The sequence below is a fragment of the Xyrauchen texanus genome, chromosome 50 (assembly GCF_025860055.1).
Source record: "Xyrauchen texanus isolate HMW12.3.18 chromosome 50, RBS_HiC_50CHRs, whole genome shotgun sequence".
NCBI classification, from domain to species: domain Eukaryota; kingdom Metazoa; phylum Chordata; class Actinopteri; order Cypriniformes; family Catostomidae; genus Xyrauchen; species Xyrauchen texanus.
The window spans coordinates 9,014,067-9,031,411 of NC_068325.1; the positions used below are offsets into that span (position 1 = coordinate 9,014,067).

At 38.5% G+C, this 17,345-nt stretch overlaps 3 protein-coding genes across 6 annotated transcripts; 2 read left to right on the plus strand and 1 right to left on the minus strand.

Moving 5' to 3' along the window:
* The first annotated feature begins 1,761 nt into the window (after positions 1-1,761).
* LOC127641197 (heme oxygenase 2-like) lies at positions 1,762-6,024 on the plus strand. 2 transcript variants are annotated; one of them, XM_052124013.1, is made up of 6 exons: positions 1,762-2,127; positions 3,275-3,372; positions 3,658-3,775; positions 4,704-5,195; positions 5,325-5,448; positions 5,685-6,024. In XM_052124013.1, exons 2-6 carry the CDS (start codon positions 3,299-3,301, stop codon positions 5,810-5,812), a joined length of 936 nt encoding a protein of 311 aa, XP_051979973.1. In that variant the 5' UTR covers positions 1,762-2,127; positions 3,275-3,298; the 3' UTR covers positions 5,813-6,024. The 2 variants fall into 2 exon arrangements, with proteins under 2 accessions (XP_051979973.1, XP_051979972.1); XM_052124012.1 differs by having other exon boundaries at positions 1,763-2,127; positions 3,278-3,372; positions 5,685-6,021.
* Positions 6,025-6,248: 224 nt separating this feature from the next.
* Positions 6,249-9,252, minus strand: tmem186 (transmembrane protein 186). 3 transcript variants are annotated; one of them, XM_052124015.1, is made up of 3 exons: positions 9,118-9,252; positions 7,855-7,922; positions 6,249-7,414 (listed from the first exon to the last, which is right to left on the minus strand). In XM_052124015.1, the coding sequence occupies exons 2-3, from the start codon at positions 7,855-7,857 to the stop codon at positions 6,755-6,757; spliced, it is 663 nt and encodes a 220-aa protein (XP_051979975.1). In that variant the 5' UTR covers positions 7,858-7,922; positions 9,118-9,252; the 3' UTR covers positions 6,249-6,754. The 3 variants fall into 3 exon arrangements, with proteins under 3 accessions (XP_051979975.1, XP_051979976.1, XP_051979974.1); XM_052124016.1 differs by having other exon boundaries at positions 7,855-7,938; positions 9,118-9,143; XM_052124014.1 differs by lacking the exon at positions 7,855-7,922 and having other exon boundaries at positions 9,118-9,244.
* gde1 (glycerophosphodiester phosphodiesterase 1) lies at positions 9,251-16,565 on the plus strand. The gene is made up of 6 exons (XM_052124011.1): positions 9,251-9,517; positions 10,675-10,850; positions 11,083-11,188; positions 12,203-12,295; positions 12,433-12,644; positions 14,019-16,565. The coding sequence occupies exons 1-6, from the start codon at positions 9,251-9,253 to the stop codon at positions 14,164-14,166; spliced, it is 1,002 nt and encodes a 333-aa protein (XP_051979971.1). The 3' UTR covers positions 14,167-16,565.
* The last annotated feature ends 780 nt before the right edge of the window (positions 16,566-17,345 follow it).

A 17,345-nucleotide genomic window follows, 5' to 3' on the forward strand; every position in this document is an offset into this window, starting at 1 on the left:
GTTTGACTTTGTTTCTTCTGCTGAACTCAAACAAAGTATGTCTCAGCTCTGTAGGTCCATACAATTCAGGTCAACAGGTTCTGAAACTTTGAATCTCCAAAAAGCATACAAAGGGAGCTTAAAAGTAATATTTATTACTCCAGTGGTTAAATCCATGTCTTTTGAAGAGATATGATAGGTGTCGGTCAGAAACAGATCAATATTTAAGACTTATTTTACTATAAATTCTCCTCCCTGCCAAGAAGGTGGCGATATCACCAAAACACAAGAAGAATGTGGAAGTGGAGATTTATAGTATAAAAGGACTAAAATATTGATCTGTTTTTCACCCACACCTATCATATCACTTCTGAAGACATGAATTTAACCACTGGAGTCTTGTGGATTACTTTTTGTGACGAGGAGGAGGGCGTGGTCGGGCTGTGATGGAGCACGGCCGGCACTGAATCAGCAGATCAGCGGGAGAGTGAGATAAAGGGGAGCCGGGGCACCAGTTCCAGAGAGAGATGCACGCAGCCGTGTTGCATGTGTGTGTGTATGTTTATGTTTGTATTAATTTAAGTTTGACATTAAAACTTTATGTTAACTGGTTCCCGTCTCCTAATTGCCTATACTTGAACTGTTACACTTTTATTCTGCTTTTATGAGCTTTTCTGAGCTTCAAAGTACTGTCAACATAGTTCAACAAGTTCGGTGAGACTTTATAATGTTAAAGTGTGTGGGGGTAGTTTTACTGTAATTCATTATTGATAAAGGTGACAAGAGGACAGTTCAACTTATAAAAAAACTATACTGTATAGTGCACATACAAAAATACACATAAATATATTTAAAGACATCCTAAATGACAAAAATCTTGCATTAGAAATAGTCAAACGTGTAGTCGGAGAGGTGGTGTACTTGACTGATACTCTTTACTCCTCACATTTCAAACTCTGTGCATGAATTACCCATGACATCTGCTGGCAGTACATGTGAATTCTGACACCAGGCAATTTAAATCCCAGATTCTCACTGTCAGACATGGTTTGTCTTGAGAGCATGTGAACTTCAAGCAACTGTCAGAACAAGGAAAAGCACTACTAGAAGAACGACTACTGACACAAGTTTATACAACTATTCAGAGCTGTGGCATATATACATTTGCTGTATGGCCTAATTACATGTAAAATAAAGTGGAAGTGTGTCACCTTTCACTTTAACTGACTTTATAGCCAGTCTGGTAGTATTTACACATAATTTCTCATTTTAAATCTCTAAATCTTGTGTTTAGAACTTTTAGGGCTCTGTTTACAATTGTCAAACATAAGCCTGATGATTCTCATTTGATATATAAATCCACCATTGTAATAAATAGACAAGATTCTTAAAAACGTCTTACACTGTTCGAGATTCTATATTAATTTATTATGATTTAATTTGCATTGTAGGAAATGATGCATATTCATTTTAATGAGGGTTGAATCAAATGAAATGTTATACGCAGTATAAAAGGTAAGTTATCTGAATACTTTTAAATATAAAATATTGTAATCGATACATGTTCAATAAAAAAATTTAATTAAAAAAAAAGTCGCTTATATTTTACTTTTAGTTTGTGACAGTAGCGGTCAACATAGCTCACGTGAGTCTCATAAGCCAATCACACAATGGCCCTAACGTCAATAAACCGAGTATTACGACAGTATATCTCTGTTTGCGGATATCGTACAAATGAATGTGAAGACCGTAAACTGACACTACCTGCCGCAAAATTGTCAGTGACTTCTCTTATAAAACAGCAATTTTATCCTAGTAATCTCCGCTTTAAAATGATTATTTAGTGCAAAACATGTTAAAGATTAGCAGACTGGCGGTAAATTCCTTAAGTGATGAGCTGTTTCCTCACAAAGTTTATTCAACGTACTGAAGGATCTCCTCCATTAACATCCATTCAAAAAGAACGGCCTCTGGTCTCCTCACCAGTGTACCGCTGTGTTACGCTTTGTTTTGCTGACTTTGTAGGCTCAACTCTGGTTTCGCGTCATTCCACTTCCTGTTTGAAGGCGGGACTAGTGTTATAAACATTGCACGTAGCCAACGTGATGTGAACCGCTGCAGACTTGGATCATAAACGCCGCATATCAGGTAAAAATAGGTAACACCGATCTTCCAGCTTTACCTATCATGAGGGGACTTTGACCTGAACAAATAGCATCGCATTACAATGAATGTAAATAGGATACCGTAAATATGAAAAGCGGACATTTCACTGGACATTACTGTCACAAGTTACACAAGTCAATGTCACGGAGTTTGCGACCGGTCAATTTAGTCACAATAATCATTAAAGCACACAATTCTTGTGCCAACTGAAACTGATATTTTCGCTAGAATCTTGCAATTTGAGTGTTTGTCATTCTTGGACTCATATGACTACTTGAATAATGGACATGGGTTGTGCAATGAAGATAGACAGAACACTATGTGTGTTATTGGTACATCGTACATGATATGTATGATCACTATTGACGATAGAGCGATTTTTTTTTAATATGGAATAGTATGGAGAAAATGTTCTCACTGAAAAAAATAAGTGTCCTTAGATATTTAACCAAACTCTGTGACAGCACTAGAGCCGCGGACACATTATTTGATCAGCCAATCAGAAGACTTTTATGTGCTTTCTGCCTGTCAATCATTTTTCGCGTTCTCGTAGAGGCACTGCTCTGAGGGCGGGGTTTTGGAAAGAGGGGGCTTTATTCGCCTACAACACCTTTATTTATTTATTTTAATTTCATCCCTTTTCTCCCCTAGATTTACAATCAAATCTAGGTAGTGGAGGACCAGTCTCAGTTGCCTCCGCTTCTGAGACAGTCAATCCGTGCATCTTATCATGTGACTTGTTGTGCATGACACTGCGGAGACTCACAGCATGTGGAGGCTCATGCTACTCTCCGTGTTCCATGCACAACTTACCACACGCCCTATTGAGAGTGAGAACAACTAATCGTGACCATGATGAGGTTACCCCATGTGGCTCTACCTACTCTACCCTAGGAACCGGGCCAATTTGGTTGCTTAGGAGACCTGGCTGGAGTCACTCAGCAAACCCTGGATTTGAACTCACGACTCCAGGGGTGGTAGTCAGCGTCAATACTTGCTGAGCTACCCTGGCCCCCACGCCTACAGCACCTTTAACATATTTGGTTTTGCTTGGTTAACTGGTCATAGCGCTCTTTAGACAGAATACAATGACTGTACATGCTGACTTCTCTTTTTGTTATTTATCAAGCAGAGAAGAACCAGACAGAAGTTTATGATGGCTGCAGACTCAGCTATGACTAACGGAGGAGAGAATATCCTCAGTGAAAATGACAACGATATTCTCAGGTAGTGTATTCTTTAATGTTGTCATACTGAATAAAGCATGAATTAATTTGTGCTGTTATAAAATGACAGGCCTGTCATAATGATCACTTGTTCTGAATTCCTTTAATAGGTGTACTTAAAACGTTTTACCACTCACTTTATCTTGGTAACTTCCTTATTATTGGACTTTTTTTGTTTACGAAATAAAGTAACCATGGGTAAATTGATTAAATTTGCATGATTCTGCATCAATGCCAATAGCTGTCAGTGAAACATGAATTAAAATATCCTCTCCCTGTGTTTCAGCCCTGATGACCTGTCAGAAGTGTTGGCGGCTGGGACCAAGGAGTCTCACGACAAAGCGGAAAACTCGCCATTTGTCAAGGACTTCTTGAGGGGCCGAATAAAACGAGAACTTTTTAAGGTGTGTCTACAAACTAGGGTTTTAAAATAAAAGAGCATAAGGGGCTGTTCACACCAAACACATACTTGCTCTAAAAAAAACGGGATGCAGCACAACGACTAGGACAGTATCCATGTGTACTTGAAAACGTGGCACTCCTACCGCGAGGCGCTGAAAAAACAGCGAGACGTGGTGAAACAGAAAAAGATTTCTGTCTGGTGCATGTTTACATAGTACAGTAGAAAATAATTAAAAAAAACAGCATGGAAAGTTGCAAAATGTTATTATTGCCAACTTGTTCTCACCTTCCTGCTATTAATAAAGTGCAACAGTGCCTGCCCACATTTTCAGCTGTCTGGGTTCCAGAAGTATTTTCCCCATTCATTTTTTGTAAAGGTTTTTTCATAAAAGAGTTCTAAACCATGAACCAAACCAACCAGCTCCTAGGTGAATCATAACATCACAATCTTTGTTTTGAGGCAAAAAAGTATTTGAAAATCGGACAGAAAGACAAAGGTACAAGACTGTGTACTTACCGTCTTTCACAAAGGCATGGACTACAATCCCATAAAGCATTAAGAGTGACGTAATCAAATATAAAACTACTGATTTTAGGTTATTGATTATAAGTATATAATCAATAGGCTCATTTCACGGGCTTTGTTGTCTGTGTTTCTCTGATTGGTCAAGCTTTCTCTGCTGTACTCTGCTCTGCGGTAATGTAGTTCACCGGGAATTCCACTTTTAAACACGATTTTTAAACAATTAAGTCTGATGGCATCAAGCATAGATGAACAGCCTCAGAGCTCCTGGTAGGTCTGTCTATCTCTATGTTATCATTGAAAATCAATTGTAGAAAAAAATCAATGGGATTTGCTCTATTGCTCTATTTTTATGTATGACTATATCATGAGCCGTGTATGTTTCTGTTCTTTTATCAACACCACAGCTCGGCACAGCTGCCCTGTACTATGTATATTTAGCCATTGAGGAAGAGATTGAGAAGAACAAGGACCACCCCATGTTTGCCCCTCTATATTTCCCCTCTGAGCTGCACAGACAAGATGCTTTGGCCAATGACTTGGAGTATCTCTATGGTGAAGACTGGGAGAGCAAGATCTCGTGCTCAGCAGCCACACAACCCTACGTAGACCGCATTCACGAGGTAGGTCGCAAAGACCCTGTGCTGCTGGTAGCACATGCCTGGACCCGCTATATGGGTGACCTGTCAGGTGGACAGATTCTAAAGAAAGTTGCCCAGCGGGCCTTGAAACTGCCCCCAACTGGTGAGGGGTTGAACTTCTACCATTTTGAGGGCATCCACAGCCCAACGGCCTTCAAGAGACTTTACCGCAGCCGCATGAACGAGCTGGAAGTGGATGCTGAAACCAAAGAGAGGCTGGTAGATGAGGCCAACCTGGCATTCAAATTTAATCTAGAGGCAAGACAAATGGGTGTGAACCCATTTTTGTAAATAAAAACGTTTAATGTTAATTAATGATAAAATATGGACATAGCCGATTGCCATATTTATATTTCCTCACTCCAAAGTTCTGTTCTTCACCATTAGGTCTTCACGGAGTTGCAGGAGATTGGGAAAGGCATTAAAGAAGAGGTGCAGGACATTGGGTTTCCTGCACATGGTGACATGGGAGGAGACATTAGTAAATGTCCCTACTATGCAGCCAAAATGGGTGAGAAAGTAATTTTATGTCCTTTGTTTGTTTTGTTTTTAGAATTGGGAAGTATTCGACAAGTGAATACTTTTAAGTACACCTGAAAAGTGTGCAATCTAATGTAATGACATTCATACCTTTTTAACTGTGGCTTAAGTGTCCAAATATTTTTTGGGTCCACTGTTAAGCATTTTTTTTATTTTTATTGTTTTGTTTGTTTTTACTGTAATAACTGCTTATCTCTGTCTTTTTAGCGGTGAGTGGTAACACAACGTACGCATGCCAGTTTGCAAAAATGCTGCTTTGCCAACCCTCAGTACAGGTGGTGCTGGCCACATGGGTCGCTGCTATTGCTGGATTGGCTGCTTGGTACCTCATGTGATCACTTTGAACAGAGTCAGCCAATCAGAAATTAAGATCATCTGGACTTCAAAGTAAAAATTCTCCATTCAGTCACTCAACTGTGATTTCTTTCAACATTGTGGAGATATTGCTGTGAATAAAATTTAAAACAAAAACATTAAAGACCTTGACTAGACCCTTGATCTATACAACACTCCCAAATTTCAATGTCTTTTATTTTATAATTATTGTATTCTCTATTTTAACTGGTTAAGTAAAATGATCTGTTAATAATTTTTTGACAGAGAATAAATACAGTCAGATTGATGGTGATCCTCATGGGTTTTACTGGCATTCCTTGTGAAATATACATAAACAAAGTGTCTCTTTGGCAATCTCAATTCTTTTTTTTTCTCCCAATTTTGCATGCCCAATTCCAAATGTGCTCTAAGTCCTTGTGGTGGTGTAGTGAATCAATCAGGGTGGCAGAGGACGAATCTCAGTTACCTCAATCTGCGCATCTCATCACGTGGCTTGTTGAGTGCATTACTGCGCTCACAGTGCATGTGGAGGCTTCACGCTATTCTCCACGGCATCCACACGCAACTCACTATGTGCTCCACCAAGAGTGAGAACCACATTATAGCGAACACGAGGAGGTTACCCCATGTGAGTCTACACTCCCTAGCAACCGGGCCAATTTGGTTGCTTAGGAAGCCTGGCTGGAGTCACTCAGCATGCCCTGGATTTGAACGGGTGACTCCAGGTGTGGTAGTCAGCATCAATACTCGCTGAGCTACTCAACTTGTCACACTGGTTTCATGTAAAATAATTTTTAGCAAGTCATTCTTCGTGAATTATGTGAGATAAAGTTTAAAGATGCTTTAACACTGACATAAGACCTTTATTTGTCACTTTTCAAATAGAAGACATATCCAGTGGTGTATGACATGACAAAAAAAAAAAAAGAGAGAAAGAACATTCACAACAAACTCCCAAAAACCTTCTCAAAAGAATCTTTATCCACCACTCTGCCCAGTCTGGTGGAGAAGTACATAGTTTCGGAACTGCTGTAGCGCTTAAAACGAAGGATCGGCTCTCCTTTAGTATCACCAGTATCTCCCAGGGTCATGACATCTGACACAGGCAGGTATATTTCCTTCCTGTGACCCCAGAAGTTCAGATGTGACACCTTTAATGTAGTTTGGGTTGAATCAAGGTACATCATGCCAACCACTCGTCTGACGTAGTGGCTAATGGAATAGAGCATGATACCAGCAAGCAGACCTATACCTGTGGTGTAACTTAATAGCGTTACTGAGGCCTGTCCATGCAGGTGGAGGTAATACACTGTGGGCAATAAGATGACAGTGATTCCTGTCTGCATCAGTTTGAGTCTTGATAGTGCCCGCAGGCCTTTGATAGCGGGGAAGGCATAAATTAGGTTGTATTTCTTTGATGCTAGATCAGAGCAGAATGAAACTGGTTGGATCTGTGCATGGTACGTAGGAAGCACAATCGTCCGCCGTCTCCCGTGCAGAACCGGGCCACTGTTGAACCGGGTGACAAGGAGTCCCGCGTGATGACACCGACATTCAGACAGAGAAAAGCGGGTAATTTGGATTAAACGTGCTGGCATCATCTGCAAAGACAGTAACCACATTAACAAGAATTATCAATGGAAAGAAAACACTGTAGTTGCTAATAACTTGACTATTGCCCAAATGCTTTTAAAATACTTTTAATGCTTTTACCCCGTTGGCCTTCGTCACCATTCACACTCATTTTTTGAAATAAATAAATAAATCGCGATGAAAGTGAATGATGACTGAGGGCTGACATTTTGCCTTTGTGTTTCACAAAAGAAAAATGCCTTACAGATTTGGAAACAATAAATGATGACAGAAATGTATTTTTTTTGGTAAACTATCCTTAAACACAACTTGCTTGTCAAGGGCAATAATTTACTCATGGCATTGTATTTCTAACAGCAATGATTGAGACAGAGAATATACACAACTAATAATCAAATTAATTTAATAAAAAAAGATAAATAACTTGTGCATTTCTCTATGTACTTACCATCTTCTCATGAGGTCAATGCATCGCAGTATGTCTGTGAAGCAGGACATTGTACGACATCAATTGTTCTTCAAAATAAAAGTCCTTCATGTTAGATTGAAAGGTATTCGTTAAAGGAATATTTCGGGTTCAATACTAGTTAAGAAAAAAATAAAGCATAAATCGAGGTTACAGTGAGGCACTCATAATGGAAGTGAATGAGGCCAATTTTTGGAGGGTTTCAATTTTATAAAAGCAAATTAATTGTTCTGTTAAAAATGAGGTATTGTTTTATATGTAAAGTTGCTTAAATCTTTTTTTTTACAGTCGTTTCAAGTGTTTGTTGACATCATCACGGCAACTAAGTTGTAAAATTGGCTATAATTTACACAGAATAGGTTAATACATATATTATTTATATTTTGTGGCTATATTTGTGAAACAGTGCATATTTGAAAGTTTATGGATTGGCCCATTCACTTTCATTGTAAGTGCCCCACTGAAACTTAGATTTTAGCTTTTAATTTCAAATTATTTTTTTTTAAAGGAGGGGCAAATCAATAAAAACATTTTTGTAATCAACATTATGCCACAAATGCTGTCGATTGATCTTAATTTGTATTAAACCCAGAATATTCCTTTAACATAAACATTTGTTAACATAAACTAACAATAAACAGCACTTTAACCAAATGCATTAATATTGGTTCATATACTATTATTATTTTTTATATTTATTTAGCATTAAAAAAATATATATACATTAACATTAATGCATTATACTAAAAAATAACAATTGTATTTTTTAATTAAAGAAGATTAATAAATGGCTTAAAATATATTGTGCATTGTTAGATCATGATACCTTATGCGTTTAATAGAATATAAACTTGTTGTAAAGTGTTATCAATAAAATAATTTCAATAATACTCACAAGGACTTTTATGTCTTAAGATTGATGTTTCTTATTGTGGAAAGCTTCCAAAGCGATACATAATTTATTAATAAATATAAATTTTACACACATAATTCGTATAATTTATACGAATTAGTATGAATAGAACATAGCATAATAATAATAATAATAATAATAATAATAATAATAATAACAATGCTCTTTATTTTGATGAAGACCAGAGTCCCTTCAGGTCACGAGAGCAGTTTCGCAATTTAGTCGTGATGTTATGAATGACTTTATGGCAGTTTATTCGTATGCAAGTAAATGTGTGACAATGAATGACCCAAGACTCTCCGGTATGACAACAGTCTCCTAACAGTCCCTACCTTGAGCAATGCGGATTTCATCAAACGGCCGCACGTATCGATCACATGAAAAACGCGCTGATCCTACATCCTTACTGACCACGTATCGATTGTGGTAAGAGCGGTCGTCTGGGTTTCTAGATCCGGCCTCATCATGCTTCAGCTGGGAGATGGACTTACTCTCTTCTCGGCCGTTTTTATCGTGATTCTCCTGGGGACAAGAAGCGCGGTTTGGTCCACCGTGCTCACGGCCTCTCTATACCTCTTTCTGGTGATGTTTCGGTTTCCCCAGGTACCGGCCAGCCGTTCCAGACAAGTGCTGCGGCCCGGGCTTCGAGTGTCGGCTAGTGGCGTGTCAGCGGTGGCGCACCGCGGGGGAGGACATGATGCCCCCGAAAACACCATAGCAGCTATACGGGCAGTGAGTGCATTTGTATGCTTATTTGTTTTCTGTTGTTGCATAAATATAAGTTTTGACGGTTATCGTTGTACTGCAGTTTTAATCTTAATATGTCCAAAGCGATTTTTAGAATACCACGCATAAAATGTCACTACTGCCATACAGGTAGGCCTATTACAAAACATTGAGAAATAACAATTGTGACTGGCTAAAATAATCTGACCGCGGCCCGCGTTTGTTAACCTAATTTAGGGCGGGGCACATATGTTTTGCGAATAATGCCAGACAATAGTGTTTGGGACTCTTGTTTGGACATTAGTTGTGGAGTGGTTGCTAAGGCAATCCTCATCGCTATTATTATTATTGATCATATTTAGAGAATCTGAAGTGTATATAATTATATATTATTATTATTATTATTATATTATTATTATTTTAAAGCTGAAGTATGTAACCTTTTGAGTGTTAAAATACTTTCTCCTATCCCATTTTAATTTTCAGATATTAGCAATTATTCATAGGTCAGTTTTCTTGAACACCGTCTTTCTGTGGCACTATGAAAATTGCTCTGTTTGTATTAAGTGACCCGCTGTGACAACGTTACTCAACCAATGGCGTGAGTTGGGGGTGGGACTATCTCCTTATTTGACCAATGGCAGATGGGGAAGGAGGGGAAAGCAGCATTCAGAAAGCTGTTTTGAAAACAAAGTTTATTTTTGCAACACCGTTAAACACCGTGTCTCTGTGGTGCTAAAGTTTTGAGTTTTGAGCGGCCCTTTTAGACCCGCTCCAACTACGTTATTCAACCAGTGGTGTTAGTTGGGGGTGGGGCTATTTGTTTGTTCGATTAATGGAAGAATTCAGAAAGTTGTTTTGAAAACAATGTTTATTTTTGCAATTCCATTCAGTGGTAAGAACACCAGATAAAGTGGCACATGGCACGCAGAATCTCCGCAATGGGCAAAAATCTACCCTTGTCAACCGGGTTATTCATAAGCTGTTTATGGCCTTTAAGCGGATAAAGGAACACTGTTTACATGTCTGCATGCATTGTTGGCTTATTAAGCATAATCGGTGTAAGAACGTGCATGTAAACTTGCTCACAGTGATGCAATAGTAAAATTTCACACCAAACCTGTTTTATTCCTCTTATAATTGCTCTTATTCTTGACTGAAAGGCCAGTGAAAATGGAGCCACAGGTGTGGAGCTGGACCTGGAGTTCACAGCTGATGGCGTTCCCATACTGATGCATGATGAGACTGTGGACCGAACCACAAATGGATCAGGTCCACTTAGCAAGCTGCTCTTCTCTGAACTCTGCAAACTAGATGCGGCAGCCAAACATAGGCACAGGTTAGACAAGAAGATATATTCTTTTAAAGAATCACTGCATCGCATCATGGTGACAGATAAATCATGTTGTGATGTGTTTGTGGTTAAGTTAGTTACTAACGTTAAAGTAAAGCTAACTGCTATAATGTTTATATCTGCTATAATCTCAAAGTAGCATTCTTAAGAGTTTTGTATGTTTTGTAAGCAAGAGTCAAAGACAACTGGAGGCATGTTTCTGTGTGTTGCCCGACAGTGACCGATTCCGAGGTGAGAAGGTTCCAGCGCTGCAGGAGGCCATAGAGGAATGCATCAAGCACCAGCTGACCATCTACTTTGATGTCAAAGGTCATCCTGATGAGGTACCAATACCATCAACTTTCGCAACTTAAATCTTCAGTAAACAAATAGATATTTAGGTGGTTTCTTTAACATTGATTGTATGTAGGGGGCCTGGGTAGCTCCGTGAGTAAAGACGCTGACTACAAACCCTGGAGATGTGAGTTTGAATCCAGTTCATGCTGATTGACTCCAGCCTCGGTCTCCTAAGCAACCAAATTGGCCCAGTTGCTAGGGAGGGTAGAGTCACATGGGTTAAGCTCCTCGTGGTCACTATAATGTGGCTCTCGCTCTCAGTGGTGCACGTGGTGAGTTGTTTGTGGATGCCACGGAAAACAGTGTGAAGCCTCCACACAAGCTAGGTCTCCACGGTAATGCGCTCAACAAGCCACGTGATAAAACACACAGATTAACGGTCTCAGACGTGGAAGCAACTGAGATTCATCCTCCGCCACCTGGATTGAGGCGAGTCACTATGCCACCACGAGGACATAGAGCGCATTGGGTATTGGGCATGACAAATTGGGGAGAAAAAAAAAAATGGTAGTATGTCATAATTACCCTGGTTCTATAATAGCAGAATTTTTTTAAGGCCTGGTCACATTTAACTTTGCACAGTGAAATTCCATGGGTGTAATACCGTCATCTCAGTGGGGATCTGCCAATTGTGAATTTTGCGAGATGGACTTCTGGTGGAGAAGAATTCCCCTCGTGGATTTCATGTTGAATTCAAGTTTGGTGAACTTTGAATGACGAATTTGCTGCGTTGATCAATGAGATTTTGCTTGGTTTGGCAGTGACCTCGGTGTGGGTGGTGCTTTGTACACAGCTACACTGAATATTTACAATGGACAAGGGAATCATTTTAGCAGGATTTTTCTTTTTAACTTCACTCAGAGTATAAAGTGCAGCATTAAAAAGAGGCTGCTTGGCAATTATCTTAGCAATTATCTACTTAGCAATTGCTTATTAATTTAATATATCATTCAGAATAATTGAGTGGTGATGCTTTTATGTATGTTAACTTTTGTCCATAGGCATCTGCAGCACTAAAGGACTTATTTCGGAAATATCCAGTGCTCTACAACACAAGTATCGTCTGCTCATTTGAGCCTAAAGTCATCTATAGGGTAACAAATTCATCCACTGTAATTGTTTTCGCTGTTTATTTCAAAAACACATATACTCTATTCCCTTTTTTAATTGAGATAATTAGGATGATTACACACTGATGAAGATGTGTATTGACTGCTCTCTTCTCGTCCAGATGCGGCAGTCCGATCCTGATGTGGTGACAGCATTAACCCATCGCCCATGGAGCTTGAGTCATTTTGGTGACGGAAAGCCAAGATTCTCTTCCTCATGGAAACATCACTGGATGCAGGTGCTGGATGTGTTCCTTGATTGGGCCCATCATCACTTGCTGTGGAACCTTTGTGGAGTCTCTGCCTTCCTGGTCCAGAAAAACTTCATCTCCCAGTGAGTCACAATTAGAGATGTGCCAAATTTCCATATTCAAATAGACAGTTGGTTGTTTGAACGACTAGTTCAAGGATAAGGATAACGTATCATTAGGAATTAAAAACAGTGCATTAAAGAGACGAAACTTCTTGCAGAGGGTTTTAATGTGCTGACTTGTTATTCACTGTTAACCACAAGCTATCATCACACAAAAATTGCTTTCTAAGAAGTTGCATCTCTCAATAATTTGAGAACTGCATCTCCCATTAAAACACAACCTCTAAAAATATGAATGTTAGTAGTCGACCCCACTAATCAACTAGTCGGTTAGACGACCACCCTGGCACATCCCTAGTCACCATAACATTCCATTAGCATGTTGGTTTTATTTACATTATTGCATCAATATTTGGGGACAATTGCTACACTATGATACTATAACTATACGTTACATTATTATTACATTGGCACAGTTTTCTGATTTAGATTTTTGAGGGAACAATCTAAACATCTGCGTGCAGTTTTATGAATCTATGGGTACAAATAGCAAAATTGAGGGCACAGTTAATACATAAGTGAGTACTGATTGCCAAATTGAGTGTACAGTTTATGAAGCTGTGTATAAATGTTTTAAATGTGGGAATATGTAAACTACAATCTAAAAATTAGACAAATTACAAAATTGTGATCACAGATTTCAAGAAACTTAGCTACAGTGCATGGTCCTAAGGGCACTCTGTAGTAAAGTAACTGCTTTATGTAACCACTGAATTTATTGAAATGCCAAATGTATTGAAATGTAACCACTACATGGTTACTAGTGGTCATTATTCTTGACCACTCCTTTCTTTTCTCCCCAATTTGGAATGTCCAATTTCCACTACTTAGTAGGTCCTCGTGGTGGCGTAGTTACTCACTGTCAGTCCATGCATTTTACCATGTGGCTCAATGTGCATGACACCATGGAGACTCACAGCATGTGGAGGCTCATGCTACTCCCCACGATCCACGCACAACTTACCACACGCCCCATTGAGAGCGAGAACCATTAATCGCGACCACGAGGAGGTTACCCCATGTGACTCTACCCTCCCTAGCAACCGGGCCAATGTGGTTGCTTAGGAGACCTGGCTGGAGTCACTCAACACAACCTGGATTCGAACTCGTGACTCCAGGGGTGATAGTCAGCGTCAATACTTGCTGAGCTCAAGGCCCCATCTTTGACCACTCTTAAAAAACACTAACACCTCTCTTATTCTTCTAATGGAACCATTCGGTTTCTTGTTTTATTATAGTGCTTGACCAATCTTTGAACTAGATCATAGACACCATCTACAGTATTGGAGTGTTTATGGCAATTTGTGTTGGGACTGTGTCTTTGTTTTTCATCAGGGACTATGTGCAGTACTGGGCTGATCGAGGTGTGGAGGTTGTGGCCTGGACTGTGAACACCGCTGTGGAGAAAGAGTACTATCAGCAGCTACTGAAGATCAACTATATCACTGACAGTCTCATAGAAGACTGTGACCCTCACTACTAAAAGCCGAATTCTCAAATCACTCTGGATCTAAGGGAGAACGATTAAAACTAATTTGTCTGAGAGATTAAATGCTATACATAATTTCATAAATTTGATAAATAATGGTTTATAGATATGATTGTTTGTTTTGAGGTCAAACAGTTGTCAGAAAATGTATTTCAGTTACTCTACAAGGAATTTAAACCAGTATATTTGTACTGTTCAATTAGAAATTAGTTTGAATTTTAAGGGGTTAGTTCACCCAAAAATTTAAATTCTCTCATCATTTACTCCCACTCATCCCATCCCAGGTGTATGACTGACTTTCTTCTGCTGAATACAAAAGAAGGTTTTTAGAAGAATATTTCAGCTTGGTAGGTCCATGCAATACAAATAAATGGTGACCAGAATTTTAAAACTTCAAAAAGGAGTTAAAAAGCATAAAAGTAATCCATCAGACTCCAGTGGTTTAATCCATATCTTCACAAGCAATCCAGTTGGTTTTGGATGAGAACAGGTCAAAATATTACTCCTTTTTCACTGTACACCTTGACAGCAGTCTACTTGGCAATCATGATTTTAAGCTCAATTACACTTCCTATAGCGCCATCTAGCTCTCTGTGCATTCGTCAAGCACTAGGAAGTGTAATCGAGCTTGATTACAGACGTGCCTAGCGACTGTAATGGCAAGATATAGGCTGTGTCTCAATTAGAAGAACACAAATAATGGTCTTGTCAATCTACCTTGGAAGGACAGAAGGACATAGAACGCATCTATTGCGAGCTTAAAGATGTGCTGCGAACATCCTGTTGCGCAATTAAACGTCACCACACATTTGAAAGCAGTGCGAGAACTACTGGCATTATCACACACTAGTAACAGCCTTATCATCAAGCCAGTGAGGTTTTGCTGGACTAGTAACACATTTAAAGAATAAAGTCTGTAAACACTTATTTCCTTCATGTGTTTATGACTGTCAATATGATGCCCAACATAACAAATGTTGATGGAGTTTAATGACTCTCATGAGCCGACAGACTATCATGAGCTTATAGTGGGAAACTGTTGGAAATAAAACAACTGATATATCAGTGAGTAAAACACAACGGTAAATGTCCCTCGTCTGCCAACATAGTATTGGGTTCTTGCCCATCTGATGCATCCTCGATATTCGGCCTGATCAAGAACACATTCAGTTAATTTGTGAAACAGCCATACAGTAAAAAAAGGAGTTATATTTTGGTCAGTTCTCAACCAAACCAACTGGATTGCTTCAGAAGAGTTTTATGGATTACTTTTATGTGCATTTTGGGCCTTCAAAGTTATGGTCACCATTCACTTGCATTGTGAGGACCTACAGAGCTGAAATATTCTACTAAAACTCTTCATTTGTGTTCATCAGAATAAAGAAAGTCCTACACACCTGAGATGGCATGAGAGTGAACAATGAGAGAATTTTCATTTTTGGGTGAACTATTACCTTCAAGGACAAAATCATTAGTTATCTTACATAGGTCTTCATTTGATCATCTAATGATCATTCGGATCCACTCAAAACATACAATTATAGAAGTGCATTCATATGGGCAGCATGCTGTAAAGATTAGCAGTGAGTGGAAATTTACAGGGTAACAAAGTGCTTTCATTGTGTGAAATTTACAATAGGGGTGATGTAAATAAGTATCAAATGTACTGTATACAACCACTCAGGTGAACAAATGTATGAAAATATAGATATTGGTTATCTGTTTATTTTAATATAATTTCTAACTTAATCTATATAACTCCTTTTTCACAGTACATCTTGCTAATGCAGTCTATAGGCATGATCGTGATTTCAAGCTCGATTACACTTCCTAGTGCTTGACGCATGCGCAGAGTGCCAGATGGCTCAACCCAAACGAAATGATCAAGCAGGAACAGATTTTCTCTCACTGCTTCTTGTTTTTTTGTGCTAACAGCATGGATAATTCATGATGTATCAGTTGCTCACATAGGTTTTTTTCATCTGATATTAATAATTGAGTAAATGTCTAGTTACATTTAAAACTGTCTATAATTTGACCGCATGGTATTATCAAAGGACATTTTATAATTTCAGTCTGAAAGCAATAAAAGTTCTCATGCAAGTTGCAATCTTATGTTTGGCACATAGAAATAAATACTAAATGAGGAGTTAAACAAGATCAATTGAAGGTGGTATGTTTCTCAATCAAAGCCCAAGAAGAATTATCATCTAAATAAATTCTTAAATAACTGCTATTTTGTCCCAGTAGTTGTAATTGAAGGACTGCATTACACTTAAAGTATTGTATAACAGTAGCATCAGATCTTTTTTTCCCAACTCTTATCTCATTTTATTCAGTATAGTGACTTTAGTAAGTGATAGGTGTAACTTCAAACCACTATAATGCAGATTAGTGAGATTAACATCATGCTTTAACTCACAGACAGGGTTAGGCTTGTAGTAAATCCTGTCTGGTTCCCACGTGGTCCTTGGAGTTGTGTTAAAGGAATATTTAAGGTTCAATACAAGTTGAGCTCAGTCGACAGCATCTGTGGCATATGTTGATTACTACAAAAATGTATTTTGATTTGCCCCTCCTTTTCTTAAAAAAAAAACACACTTACAATGGAAGTGAATGGGGCCAATACTCACTGTTTCAAGATGTAAACATTATGTGTTAACATGATTTTAATGTGATGAAATCACTTACAAACCTTTTCTGTGTAAAATTATTGCCAGTTGTACATTGCTAACTTCATTGACATGGCAATTGTTGCCAACAAAAACTAAAAATGACGATTTAAACAATTGTACAGCTCAAATAATACACAAATGTGAACAGAATAATGAATATTTCTGCCTTTAAATCCTCAAAAGATTGGCCCCATTCACTTCATACGTGCCTCAGTGTGACCTCGAGTTTTTTTTTTCTTCTTTTTTTTAAGAAAATAAGGGATAAGTAAACATATTTTTTTTTGTGTGTAATCAACATTATACCACAAAAGCTGTCAATTAGTATTAACTAACTAGTATTAAACTCGGAATATTCTTTTAAAAGTTATATTTTAACTAGGTAAATGTTAATCGATAATGCGCTAGCATGATGAAACCCCTGCTGTCACAAGAAAATGTTTAGATTGTACACAGTCTGGTCGTTGGCGTCCACAAGGTGAGTAGGTGAAAGGTGACACC